This window comes from Pleurodeles waltl, chromosome 4_2, assembly GCF_031143425.1.
Source record: "Pleurodeles waltl isolate 20211129_DDA chromosome 4_2, aPleWal1.hap1.20221129, whole genome shotgun sequence".
NCBI lineage: Eukaryota > Metazoa > Chordata > Amphibia > Caudata > Salamandridae > Pleurodeles > Pleurodeles waltl.
The window spans coordinates 208459947-208475022 of record NC_090443.1 but is presented as its reverse complement, the minus strand read 5'-3'; the positions used below and the strand labels follow the sequence as shown (position 1 = coordinate 208475022).

The 15076-nt window shown below is 46.8% G+C and overlaps 1 protein-coding gene across 1 annotated transcript in view; it reads right to left on the bottom strand.

Annotated features, from left to right (window-relative positions):
* SCYL3 (SCY1 like pseudokinase 3) overlaps positions 1-15076 on the bottom strand; it is a 617362-nt gene that overhangs the window by 269007 nt on the left and 333279 nt on the right. The window contains exon 6 of the mRNA XM_069231087.1: positions 9009-9086. Within this exon, the coding sequence (XP_069087188.1) occupies positions 9009-9086 (78 nt within the window). The remainder of the gene's footprint in view (positions 1-9008; positions 9087-15076) is intronic.

The following is a 15076-nucleotide window of genomic DNA, read 5'->3' as shown; positions in this document are numbered from 1 at the left end:
TCCTTTTGGTGCTTCGACGCGCGGGCCTCGGCCCGAGGTTCTGTCGCTTGGTTCAAGCACTACACGTCAACCCTACTGCCCGGGTGCAAGTTAATGGGTCCCTATCTTCGATTCTAGAGGTTCATCGGGGCACACAGCAAGGTTGTACCTTGTCCCCCCTTCTGTTCACCCTAGCCATTGAACCTCTGGCCCAGATGATCAGATCTGACCCATTATACCGCGGATGGAACTGGGGTCACTCCCAGGAAGACAGAATAGCGCTCTATGCTGACGATGTCCTGCTGTATATGAGGAGCCCAGCATAATGGGCCCACGTTGCCTCAATCTTTTAAAACACTATGAACTGGCGTCGGGACTAAAGATGAACCCTGCCAAATCAATACTGATCCCGCTGAATCACTCTCGGGACTGCTTTGATTGGCAAGACAGGATACCACTTCGAAGGCTAAGCTTCAAATACCTGGGTATCTGGGTGTCCCTACTGCCCGAAATTACATGGGCCAAAAACCTGTCACCGTTATCACGCATCAAAGCAGAACTTCAGAAATGGCAGACTCTGCCGCTAAATGTAATGGGCTGCGAAGATGATCCTGCCGAGGCTCCTATACACCTTTCAGAATTTTCCTCTATTTATCCCCCGCTCCTGGTTTAGAGCTCTTGAAAGCGCTACGGGGTTGTTTCTCTGGAGAAGTGCCAGACACCGGGTGGCGGGCCAACACTACCGAAGAGGGATATTTGATGGAGGTCTGGGTGCCTCGGACCCCTACCTGTACTATCTGGCCTCCCAATTAATAGTGATCCACAACTGGTTTAATGGGGGGTGGGGAGACCCAGCCTACCGGGTGGAATTGGAGTTCCTGGGATTCCCACACCTTCTAGATGTAATCTATGGGAAACCCCTCCCACTAGGAATGGGGGATGCTACCAGGGCGGTCTTCCTGGCATGGCGCGCTGCCCTAAGATTCACTCACTGGAACACCATTATTACTCGTTAGACACCACTGTAGCGAGGGAAATGGTTAAGTGCAACTGCAGCATTGGAGGGATTTGCAGATTGGGACTTGGTGGGTTTCTCCTTGGTAGGAGATGTGTGGTCAGTGGAAACTATGAAATCTTTCCAAGATCTGCGGGGAGACTTCCAACTTGCCCAAACACAATTCTTCAGATACCTCCCGCTTAGACACGCTTTAAGGGTCCACATACCGGCTGTAGGCTCCCTGCCAGAATTTAATCCGCTGGAGGCCAAATTACTCATGGGAAACCTGGGAGGGAAAGGTGTCTCCCAAATCTATAAAATGCTAATCAACAATGCTCCAGGAGACCTGAGTCCCATTAAATCCAGATGGGAGTTATGGGTGGGAGCCTTAGATGACACGGAATGGAGGGAAGCCATGATGGCACCCAGGTCGTTAGCGGTGTAGGCTAAGCTCCGCACAGTGCAATTCTACTACCTACATAGCGCATACTTATCTCCAGCCAGGTTATGCCACGCAGGCCTTCGACCCAATGCCCACGATGCTCGACCGTGCCTGCCGACTTTTTCCATATGGTTTGGTCCTGTCAAGTGATACAGCCCTACTGGGGCACAGTGCTCCACGAACTGGGGAAAGTCTGGGGTTATGAGATACAAAAATCTGCAAAACTGGTACTACTGGGAGTAATGGACAAGATGGGAGGAACACTGGCACACCGGGCCCTGGTAGCCACGGCCCTGTTGATCGCCAAGAGAGATATAGCCGCGGCCTGGATTTCTCCCGAAGGCCCATCGCTCCAAAAATGGAGAAGGGGGGGTCGACTGGTGCGCAACCCAGGAGAAAGTGGTCTACGAATCTAGGGGTTGCCCCCAGAAATTTGAGGAGATATGGGGGAGATGGGTGGACTTGCTGCCATAATAAGGGACAAGGAAATGACTAAGGTACCGCCGTCAGAATACCGCTGCGCGGTCAAAAGACCGCCGCGGTAATTCTGAGTTTCCCGCTGGGCTGGCGGGCGACCGTCAGAAGGCCGCCCGCCAGCCCAGCGGGAAACCCCCTTCCACGAGGATGCCGGCTCCGAATGGAGCCGGCGGAGTGGAAAGGGTGCGACGGGTGCAGTTGCACCCGTCACGATTTTCAGTGTCTGCTATGCAGACACTGAAAATCTTGGTGGGGCCCTGTTAGGGGGCCCCACGACACCCGTTACCGCCAACCAGGTTCTGGCGGTCAAAACCGCCAGAACAAGGCTGGCGGTAAGGGGGTCGGAATCCCCATGGCGGCGCTGCCTGCAGCCACCATGGAGGATTCCTCAGGCCAGGGGAAAACCGGCGGGAAACCGCCGGTTTCCCTTTTCTGACCGCGGCTTTACCGCCGCGGTCAGAATAGGCCTGGATGCACCGCCAGCCTGTTGGCGGTGCATCCGCGGTCCCCGGCCCTGGCGGTCCATGACCGCCAGGGTCGTAATGACCCCCTAAGATTGTTACACTGGAGCATAGGCCGCGGCCCACCCTCCGGCCCAGATGTCTATCCCCGCAATGTGGTCGTGGGGGAATCGCTATTATTTTTTATACTTACCGCAATGTCACACTGAAATATAAATGCTCTCTGCTTGACACACCTTTGTTCCCTTTCTTTCTTTTTTTTTATATCTCTTCTTTTTTTTTTTTACGTCTTCTTAAAAACAATAAAATTTGTTTATAAAAAAAAATTATGTTGTCCTGCTATAACATTTTTTAGATATTTGCGATGTGCTGGGTGTACAGGAATGTAGAAGTAGGCGTGCTTTAGATCTAATGCTGAGAGAAAGTCGCCTTGTTGAAGCAGTGGAAACACGTCCTGAAGACTGACAATGTGAACATTTTCTGACAGGATGTAGTGATTTGAAGGTCTGAAATCTAGAATAGGCCGTAAGAAGTGCCCTTTTTGGGGATGAGAAAATTAAGGGAGTATTAGAAATGGGGTCTCTAGTTGGCAGTCTGTTTGCACCCTGTGCAAGTAGGGACCCTCACTTTAGTCAGGATAAGGGAGATATCCCCTCAGACAACCCCTGCTCACCCTCTTTGTAGCTTGGCACGAGCAGTCAGGCTTATCTCAGAAGCAATGTGTAAAGCATTTGTACATAACACACAGTAACACAGTGAAAACACTAGAGAAGGACACCGCACAAGTTTAAGAAAAATTGCCAATATTTATCTATGTAAAACAAGACCAAAATGAGGAAAATCCAACATACAGTGCTAAAGAGGTGAATTTTGTAGGATTTAACTTAAAAATACAGTTCCTTGATGTTGATAGCTCCACCTGGGGCTATCACGGAGTCGTGATCAACAAAACCAACAGTTCAGGCCAGCTGCCGCATCGCAGGCCAGCCACAGTGTCGGGAACACATGCAAACAGTACCTTTGGAATTGCAGGGCGTCGTGATCCTCGAAATGAGATACGGAGAACGGCATTGCTTTGTTGGTCCAAGAGTCGGTGCAGGGATGGTCGGGCCCCTGAAGTCACACGGGTTGCAGATCAAACTCCGGGCTGATTAAGTCCGGAGCGCTGGTGTGGATGGCTTCGGGACTGCAGTGCGCAGCGGGACGATGCAACATACAGTGCCCAAAGATCACAGTGCAGGCAATGGCTCAGTGACAGGGTCCAGCGGAGTCAGTGAGACCAGGGTTGCGGTGTGAAACGGGGAAGTGCGATGTGCTATGTCACCAGGTCACGGTACAGGGAGCAGCGTCGTCGTTGCTGAAGCGCTGTTGTCGGTAAGCCCCAGTCATCAGTGTGGTGTGGGACAGGCTCTGTGCGGCGTCCACGGGTCGTGCTGCAGACAGGGATGTCTGTTGACAACACTGGAGTCAATGGTACTGGCGTCAGTGGGCTGGGGCTGTGGTGTGGGTCAGGACGGTGCTTCGTGTTCCTCACAAGCGGTGTCCACAGGCCACAGTGCAGGCAGCGGCGCTGGTGTCAGCGGGAGTGGCAGCGTCGGGGATGTCCAGACTGCGGTGTGAGCAAGGCGATGCCGCAGTGCGGGTCCAACAGGTCACAGTGCAAGCAATTCTCTGTGGCATCGACCAGGATTGTATTGCGAAACAGGGCAGTGCAACTCCATGCAGCATCGGCAGGTCACGGTGCAGGCCAGCGGCATAGTTGCTGGCGTTGCAGTGGATTTTCTTCCTGAACAGCACAAAACACACAGTTCCCAGTGCTGTAGGCTGATAAAACTGAGGTCTTTGGTGTCCCTGAGAGTTCCAACAGAAGGAAAGCTGTAATCCAAGCCCTTGGAGAACTTTCTTAAGCAGGATACACAGCAAAGTTCACCCTTTACTCTCTTTTAAGGTAAAAACAGCAATTGCAGGCCAACCCAGCAAAGCAACACATCAAAGGGGCAGTACTCCTCATCCAGCTCTTAAGCTCTTCTCCTTGGCAGAGGTTCCTCTTGATTCCAGAAAGATTCTATAAGTCTGGAGTTTTGGGTCTACTACTTATACCCCTTTCTGACTTTGAAGATGGCAAACTTCAAAGGGAAGTCTCTCTTGTTTTCAACGATCCTGCCTTGCCCAGGCCAGACTCCAGACATACCAGGGGATTGGAGACTGCACTGTGTGAGGGCAGGCACAGTCCTTTCAGGTGTGAGTAACCACTCATCCCTCCACTGTAGGTCAGATGGCTCATCAGGATATGCAGGCTACAACCCAGTCACTGTCTAGAGGAGAGGTGTAAACAGCCCAACTGTCAAACTGACCCAGACAGGGAATCACAAATAGGCAGAGTGCAGAATGGTTTAAGCAAGAAAATGCCTACTTTCTAAAACTGGCATTTTCAAACTAACAATCTAAAAACCAACTTCCCTAAAATATATATTTTTAACTTGTGAGTTCAGAGACCCCAAACTCCAAATTTCCATCTACTCTCAAAGGGAATCAGCACTTTAATAATATTTAAAGGCAGCCCCCGTGTTAACCTATGAGAGAGTTAGACCTTGCAACAGTGAAGACTGAATTTAGCAGTATTTCACGGTTAGGACTAGTAACACACATCAGTGCATGTCCCACCTTTAACATAAACTGCACCTTGCCCATGGGGCTACCTAGGGCCTACCTTATGGGTGCCTTACATGTATGAAAAGAGAGGGTTTAGGCCTGGCAAGTGGGTACACTTGCCAAGTCAAAATGGCAGTTTACAACTGCACCTACAGACACTGCAGTGGCAGGTCTGAGCCATGTTTTTAGGGCTACTCATGTGGGTGGCACAATCAGTGCTGCAGGGCCACTAGTAGCATTTGATGTACAGGGCCTGGGCACCTCTAGTGCACTTTACAAGGGGCTTACCAGTAAATCAATTATCCCAATCATGGATAAACCAATCAACCATACCATTTATATAGGGAGCACTTGCATTTTTGCACTGATTACCAGTAGTAAAGTGTGTAGAGACAATAAACCAGCAAAAACAGAACATAGTATACCATAAAAACAGGAGGTCAGAAGGCAAAATGAAAGGGCAGACATTCCAAAAAGCTGCCAGGTCTAGCAGGGAGTATACTCAAGCTCCTTGATGGTGCGGAGGAACACGTTCCATCGCTCCTTTGTTTTGTAGGGCCTGCACTTCCTGTTTGAGCAGAATGGTATGTTCTGCTGAAAGTTTGTGAGATTGAGGGGGAATGTTCGGAGGTGTGGAAATGAGCTCCAGACAGTAACCATGATGGATAAAATCCAACACCCATTGAGCTGGTGTGATATTTTACCAGTGCTGGAAAAAGAGCTGTTGATGGCTTCCGACAGGTGTTAGGTAGTCGTAGGGAAGGTAAAGGAGTCACTACTTAGAGGCAGTGGAAGAGCCTCTAGGGGAAGGTGTTTTCTCCTGGCATCTGTTATTATTTCCCCTGTAAGAACCTTTGTAAGATCCTCTATGGGAGAATGAGTAAGGTTGGCCTTTCTGGTAAGATGAGGAAGTGTCTGTGGTTGATGATTTAGAGGCTGTTTTATATAATGACCTACGAAAAGCCCCACATGAAGTAGGGGATTGGAGATCTCCTGTGGACTTGGCCAACTCATCCTTATTTTTTTACAACACTTCATCGACTTACCAATGATAGTCAATGGTAGTGGTAGATCAGGATCAAGGTGCAATTTCAGGCAGACTGTGATGGGGCCCGGGTCAAATACACAGACTGGATTGGTACTAGTGAAGGTATGGAATTCAGAAAGTTTGATAACGTTTTTAAGTCCCACTGGCCTGGAGAAAAGTTTTCAAAAGTTTCCAAACTTCCTTCTAGTGTCCAAAAAGTCAAAGGAATACACTTCTATAGCCCACCAGAACCTCAGAGTAGGCACTTAGACACTCACAGGGTGTAAGGCAGAGGCCAAAAGCAGGGTCCAGTCAAGGTCCAGGTGCCATTGCTCAGCTTGGTACTTCTAGGAAAAGGTCTCTTGCAGCATTCTGTCTTCCTGTAGTCACACAGGAGGTCAGCCAATTGACTCTTGCAATCCACTTATTGTCGTGGCTAGAGGAGGGAGCAGGCGCAGTCCTTCAGGGCTCCTCTTAGGTCACAGACAGCAGTTTCAGTCCTCTTCTGTACTTATGCTGGTCCAGAAAAGTTTTGGCAATGGGTGCCTGGAGATACAACATTTATGCCTGGCACCGGCTAATAGATGAGGGTGATTCCTGAGCTCTCTTTAACCAATGGGGTAAAAGTTCCCAGGGCCAAATCAACCCACCTGTCCAGTAGTTTCTGATTGCCTTACCAAAAATGGGCTCATATTGCCATGTGTTAGGGCACTTTCACGACGGTAAATGTCTTCTGCCACACTAAACTTGGGCTCTTAGGGCAGGGTGTATGTGCGTGTAAGTATAATTTACTAACACTAAAATCCAGGGTGAAGCAGTCACTAACCACAACAAACACTGAAAGAGAAGTCTGGGTCCTTCAGGAGCCAGACAGGGGATACACAAGAATTGCACTGGCATACTGGTCACTCCCTTTAAAGTGTGCCCTAAGTGTTACATGTTACTCACCAGACCTGACAAGCAGAAACACAGTGTGGTGTCATGGGATGCCCACGGCCCCCTCTCTGAATATTTTTGGGAGTTCTGAAAAGTCAACTCTGCCCATTCAGGTCAGCCTATTGTTCACTACTGAGGGGCATCTCACACTTTGTTCACACCTATTCAAGGCTGTGCACAGGCTGGAAAAAGCTGTTGAGCTAATGTACAATAGCCTCCAGGAACTTCAGGAATGGAAAATGTATCGTTTTAACAGTTACTTTTCCTTAATACTTATTACATAATCTGACTTCACCATTGAATGCAATATTTATTAACAATTGAAATAGAGATTGAATTAATTTTCCATCTAGTACCTTACCTGAGTTAGCAGAATTATTATTTCAACCTGCACTCTGCCTTTCTACACAGGACAGCTTGGCCTGCCCATGATGAAAGTAGCTTTTCAGGTCTTGTCAAAGTGGGAACACAGTAATATTAATTTTCTACAAGTCCCACTTTTAAATATCATGCACCCTACCTTGTGGGCTACAAGGATTGCAGTTTGCATGGGGGGTGACTTATTAATATTTAAAAATGATCTTTTTACCTGGCAAAGAGGGTAGTTGTTACCTGGCAAAAGGGGTTATTTTAACAAGTTGTACTGCAGGTCTTACACTGCAGCAGTCGGGCTATACAGGGTAGGCCTGTAGCCATGTTCACACTGCCACTGTAGAAGATGGTACAATAGGTGCTGCAGTCCACTTTTGGAATTTAACTTCCAGGACCTGGGTGTACCTTTTCTACACTATACACTAGGGACATACAGGCAAGTTAAGTGTTCCAATCAAGAATAAGCCAATTTAGCCATGATTAAAGGGGAGCACACTTTACTACTTATTAGCAGGGTAAAGGGCAGAGATGTCGTAGGCAAAGATAAAGGGTCCAGCAAAAGACAAAAAATACAGAGTGACCATGCAGAAAAGCCTGATTTCTTACACTTATTTAAAGTATTCACATCTCTCAAAACTGCTGCTCAACCTGGAGCTGCTGTAACTCCAACCATGAATTAGATCACGATCTGAAAGTTTCTTTGGTGAGATCTGTAAGATTCAAGTCACCCTGCCTTAAAGAAATAAGCGGTTTCCACTTAGTGATGATGAAAAACGGATGTGGTAAAAATAGAGAAGCATTTTTTACAATAGCCACGTCAGAAGGGGACCCATAAAATTAAACACATGCATAAACTGACGGTTCTGCTGTCTCTACACTGATAAATGTTTCCTTTTACTAAGGACAGTCCAAGTGTTGTTGTTTTTTCATTTTTTTTTGCAGGGAGTAATTCTCCACTGAAGAAACAGAACAGGTCTGGCTTTAGCAGAAACCATTCAACATTCATCCCATTCTTAATCTGAATGACTCCGCTTCTGCACCTCTAAGCCAAGGTGGTGAAAGAGGTGTACTTCTATAACAAAGTCAAAACAACTAAATAATTTCTCATCACAAAGCATGGTTCTGCTTCTTTCAGAGGATGGAGTCCACAGGTTTTAGAAGTCGTAGGGCTTCCTGATTAAGGGCTGTCAGATTGCTTTAAGTCTAAAAGCCTGTGTTTGTTGGTTAATGTCCCATCTTCGTAGACTTAAAATGCATTAGAACCCCTTCAGTTCTGTGGTCCACAAGAAGTTACTTTTTGGATGAACAAGAGGCCAGTCTGATTGGTTTATTAATGTTGCAACTATATGTGATCAAGAAAATTCTCTGGACATAACTTTTTAAACTGGCATTAGAAACGCAGTGCCCAATTGCATTTGCAAATGTGTCTGGTATACAAGGTACCACAATTTACTTAAAAACTGCAGTCACTTATAATCTCTCTCTCTCAATCCACAGCATCTCTTCCCTCTGTACAAACGTCAAATATGGTCATTGTGATTTTTTGCTTTCAAATAATCATTCAGTATTAAGTTATTTTTTCAATAGTACCTTTTTCATTGGGCTAAATAACTCTGTTGCAAATAGTCTTCCATGGAAATATTAAGAGTAATAAGTCATACTTACTTGAAAAAATCGTTTTTTTCTTCTTCGGTCTTCACAGTTAAATGCTTTAAAAAGTTGACAACTTCGAGGAAATCGTTTCTAGGAATAATAATTTAGAAAGGTTAACAACATTCACAACATAAGAGGTGCTACAAGTTTAAGAAAGAGATGAAAGCACAAGCGACCACAGTCTCTCTACCGCTAAACAACAGTACCACGAGGAGGGCGTTAGCACAGCGAGATGAAGTGCATCAGTGTCAAACAGCATATATGAAATGTGACACCACTGAAATAAAATAAAAACGGATTCCTTCTCTAGAATCAGAGGTTCAAATTCTCAGCACTGTGGTCTGTGCTTCAAAACATTGGCAACCTTTACAGTGACATGGCCTTTACACTGAAAAACATGTTCTTTAACTTGACCATGAACGTGTCCTGATTTGGCCTTGCACTTGCAGATTCACTAGTTTACCTCCAGTCCTAGCAGTTTGTGAGAAGTAACATGTTGAGAGCATTGTACGTTGAGTTAAGGTATTGTCAATGCAAAGCTTTTTCACTGTTAAGGCTGAAGATCCGTACTAGGTGCAAGAAAGCAGGCAGAGTCAGCCACCAAAGCCCAAACTCTTACTTTTACATTTGAAATTCCCTCAAATTTCTTTATCCTAATATATTTTGGAACGGGGATGCCTCCGAGCTTACCGTCTTGTACATGCCATCTACCTGAAATATATACTCTTGCAGCTGTAAAAATGTAGGTAAGCTTGCGAGGAACAAGTCTGAGAAGCACAACTGTAAATTAAAGTGAAGGCGTTAAATGACCTTTGGAATAATGATGGCCATTCATCCATAGAAAATGGCATGACCTAATGTCTAAAACAAAACACTACTGGTGCGTTGGCAACAGATTAATTTATATCGCCAATTTCAAGATTTTGCCATCACCTCTACGAAAGCACGTTAAAGAAAGAATTTTAACTAAAATTCGGTCATATGCCTCACGACTCTTAAAAACTAGGGACTTTTGACACATCTGGTCTATGATAGGTAATATTCCCTATGACCAACTGATGGATGTTCGTCTGAGGTAATATTCCCTGTGACCAACTGATGGATGTTCGTCTGACCTGGACAGATGGAAAGAAGTACGACTGGCTTGTCCAGTGGAAGCTATTGGAGCACATACGAGCATTGTTTAGTGTGTTGTAAAGTAAGATTTTGGCTTTTGATAAAGCACAGTACTTTTAATGACTGTAATTCACGTAAGATTTCAAATGGAATTGCGTGAACCCTTGCAAATCAAGTTTACCTCTTACAGGTAAGTGAGGCAATATCATGGCCATGACACAGAGCAATTGGAGCAGTACAGCAAGCACTCTGGTCAGTGGCTAGGATATCAGTCTCTGATCACAGTGCTCCTTGGACTGCACCAATGGCCCCATGTCATGGCAGTGAAATTGCCTCGCTCACTTGTAAGAGGTAACGTCATTTGCAGGGATTCATGCAATTCCTTTTAGGGTCGAGCCTGCGTCGCATGCGCTTGTGCATGCGTTTCGCTAGCGAGACGCTTTAGGAATTAATAAGGGCTCGGAGCCCCGTCCACGTGACGTCAGTGTCTTTCATTGGTTCATGGGCTTGCCTGTTAGAATCTGCTTGATTTCATTAGTGGAAGCCACGCATACGTCATGCCTTTTCCGGTTGTTAGCCCTCCTCGAGCGCATCGACCAAGTACAGAAAACATACGAGGCTCGCTGTTTTCCATACGGTTTGTGGACTACTTTTTCTCTATTTTCGCAACGCGATCTCGCTTGGCAGAAGTCGAACGCTTTGCATAATATCAACCCTATACTACATTATTGCATTTTACAATATTACATTTTAAATACAATTATTCCTCGTGTATAACCGTACCATAAAAATACAGTAATAACATATAATGTCCCTAGTTCACACAGTAATTTCTTCCGACTACTTAGTCAGTGCTGTTCAAATTTGTTCACCCCAATGTCACTTCCTATAACCTTTAAGTCTATATAAACTCAATTCCCAAAACTGAGTGGCCAAAAATCTCGCCCTCCAATTCTCAAATGTCGGGGGCTTAACCCTTAACCAGTCTGAGACAATGCAAAGCCGCAGTATCACAATGGCAATAAATAGAAGATACTTTTCCCTTTTTACACACCCATTTCCCTCTGCAGAATCCACCAACCCCAGCAATACTAGTGCCGGTGTGAGAATAACAAGCCCCTTGATAATGACCCCAAGAAACTGCTCTATTGCCTGAAACAACGGTTTGAACTTGGGACATGCATAAATTATATGAATAATCTCAGCCTCCGGCTCCAAACAATGGTTACATTTTCCATCAGAGCCACTCCACTTAAAGACCTTAGCTGGCGTATAATACAAATTAAATACCTTCTTATAGTGCTGAGTTTTTAAACTCGATGAAATAAAGGCCTTTTCTGCCATTTCCATAGACTGTTCCACCCAACCCCCTTTTTTTTATTTTTATTGAGACGTGTGTTCCATTTTTAATTCTGAAGCGCCAGATCATCTTTCTGACTATCTAGCAACAAATTATAAAGCGCTCCTATCCTACTTGCGCCTAATTGCTTCTGTCATTTGAATCTTATCCATAGGGGGCAATTCTTTTTTATGACAATGAAGAAAGTCACAGATTTGCAAGACTTAAAGAAATTGTAAATAAAAAAAAATTGTAAATTAGCACTTGTATAGCGCACTACTCACCCGTTAGGGTCTCAAGGCGCTGTACTCATACCGCTATGGAACCCCTCCTGGCTTTTCCCTGTGAGGCGCCCACTCCTGAGCACCCCCAGGGTGAAGCCAGGCATCCAAGCGCTGTTGGGGCCGTTGTGGAGATTAAGCAAGCTATTGCCCAGAGTTGCAGAGTGGGACCCATGAATTAGATTAGGCACCGAGGCGAGAATTATCTGGTCAAGGGGAATTGAGCCCAAGACCTGCCGAAGCGGGACTTGAACCCTGGTCTTGAGCCAGATCTCTGCTTCAGGGTCTGCCACTCTAACCATTGAGCCACACTTCTCCACCAAAGAAATGAGACCGAGGTAAATAATATTAAACCTGTAATTCGATAAATGATTAAGTAGGGTGTTGTCATATAAGTCACCAACCCGGATTATCTCTTGCTGTCTCCAGATATCCATAATGTAACCTTGAAAGATCGAGGGAGGGAGTGGAGGGGCAGACACCGGTGTATAACGGTTTATCCTTCCTATAAAAAAAACGCCGTTTTAACTGCAGTCATATCATATGGGCTGCCCAGAAAACCTTGAATCTTGTTTTCTTAAAGTAGCTCGGTTCTATATGTTTCTGGAGCCAACCTTTAGCCTTCGAGCCCAGCATCATTTCATAGATGGAAGGAGACCCTGCAAAAAGACACCCCTCAGTTTCTCCAGTAATCAATATACTCATCTGTTGCAAAACACATGCATAGTAATATAGTGTAAAATGGTGGACCGCCCATCCACCTTGGCATACAGGAAGAGTCATATATCTCAGAGCCCTGCTTGGTTTAGTATAGCCCCACATGAAATTGCCAGTAATTGTCTCCAACTTAGCCAACCAGCTCCTAGTAAACTCTAGGGGGATAGCACCGAAAAGATATAATACTTTGGGCAAAATTTTCATTTTTAATACATTACACCGACCCAAAAGAGACAGATTTAAGTGATGTATCCTATCTAGATCCCTTTTTATTTTAGCCAGCAGCAGGACCATATTTTGCTCCACTAATCTACCTACTGCACAGTAACTCTTATCCCCAGATATATAGTGTCAGTCACACCCTGCTTTTCCCTGATAGTGGTCTGGGCTGAACATAAGTAGGAATGTACCCTCTTTCTTGGTATGGTTACCCCCATTTCCTGCCTGTTCTCAGTATGTTTGACTGTGTCTACTGGGTTCCTGCTAACCAGGACTCCAGTAGTTTTGCCCTCTCCCCTAAATTGTACCTTTTTCTTCCCACAATTGGCATTCTGGTCCCCCCATTTCAGTCCCTAGTATATGGTATCTAGGTACCCAGGGCACTGGGGTTCCAGGGGATCTCTCTTGGCTGCAGCAGTTATTCTGCCACCCATAGGGAGCCCATGCAAAGGGTTCTGCAGGCCTGCCATTGGAGCCTGCGTGAAACGGGTGCATGCACCCGTTTTCAATACGGGTCACTACACCAGGTCATTATAAGTCACCTCTATGGTAGGCACTCTCAGACCAGAGGGGAGGGTGCAGGTACCTGTGTGTGAGGGCACCCCTGCACTAGCAGAGGTGCCCCCACAAACTCCAGATCCATTTTCCTCGACTTTGTGAGTGTGGGGAAGCTATTTTACGCATGTACTGGACATAGGCCACTACCTATGTCCAGCTACATAATGGTAACCCCGAACCTGGGCATGTTTGGTATCAAACATTTTGGAATCATACCCCATTAATGTTGCAAGTATTGGAAGTACGATTCAATGCACATTGGGGTCTCCTGAGAGAACCCCCAGCATTGCTACCACCAGTCTTACGGGGTTTTCCGGGCAGCCCAGCTGCTGCCACCTCTCAGCAAGGTTCTGCCCTCTTGCTGCTTGATCTGATCAAGCCCAGGAAGGCAGAACAAATGATTTCCTTTGGGAGAGGGAGGTAACACCCTCCTCCCTTTGAAAATAGGTGTGACTGGCTTGGGAAGGGTAGCCTCCCCAAGCCACTGGTTTGCTTTGAAGGGCACATTTGGTGCCCTCCGTGCATAAACCAGGTCACACCAGATCAGGGACCCCCCAAGTCCCTGCTCTAGTGCGAAACAGGACAATGGAAAGGGGAGCGACCACTCCCCTTTCCATCATCACCCCAGGGATGGTGCCCAGAGCTCCTCCCGAGGGTCCCTTGTTTCCAAGGTTGGCAGGGAACTCTGGAAGCATCTAAGTGGCCAGGCTAGGCAGGCGACATCAGAGCCCCCTCCTGATAGTTGCTTACTTGGTTTGGTGACCAATCCCCCTTTCAGGGCTATTTGGGGTCGCTTTCTTGGGTGGTCTTTGGGTTCAGCTTGCAAGATTCCAGCAGGACTCCTCTGCAATCTCTGCTTCAACTTCTGGCCACTGGATCTCCGACTGGACCCTCCAGGAACCGACAAACGCTGCTACAACAAAGAAGCCTCTTCAGCAACTTTGTTTCCATGTCACCTGCCAGCTTTGCAACATTTCCCCGGCCTGGTCTGAGGACTGCAACTCTTCAGCCTGCACAAGAAAAAAGAATCATCTCCTTTGGAGTGAAGGAGTCACTCCTCTGCAACTGAAGGCACCTACATCAAGCGACGACCAGCTGCGTGGATCCCCTCTCCTGCTGAGCTGCTTGGATCAGGCATTATGGGGGCTGGTTCAGAGTAGTCCTCTTGGTCCTCCCTCTCTGCCAGCTGTCCAACTTTGGTGGAGGTAAGCCTTTGCCTTCCCATGCAGAACAGTACCCCTGTATACTGCGTCTCTAGCAGCTGCCAAGGCTTGTTTGCATCTCCTCCAGGTGATCTTCAGGTAACGTGTAGCTCCAGCACGCCATCCTGCAAAGCACAGCCTCCTGTGTGGTTCTCCTGCGGCATCGGATCCTCTTTTGTAGTGCTGCGTGGACTTCTTCTGCGACGCCTGTGTCCCCTTCCTGTGGGACTCCTTTGGTTGCTGCCTCTGCTCCTGTGGACTCTCTGCAACGCTGACTCCCCCTCCTGAGTTGAATGCACCTGAACCTTGCTGGTCCCCAGCAGCATCTCTTTTCCACTAACCACAACTTTCCCTTCGCCAAGGCTTGTTGGTGGATTTCCTGCACCAACACCTGTCTGCAATCTTCCTTCCAGGGTGGGGCTTCATCTGCATCCATCAGGAACTCTTCACCAGCTCCTGGGCTACAGTGCTGACCTGTTCTTCATCACCGTCGACCAACTCCTGCATCCATAGCTGGGTGGGTAGTACCTCCTACATATCCTGGACTCCTCTGTGACTCTTGGACTTGGCCCCCTCTCTTCAGAGGTCTTCTTTCTTCAGGAATCCACTGCTGGTTTTCTTGCAGGCTTGTCTGGGTGTCATCTTTTT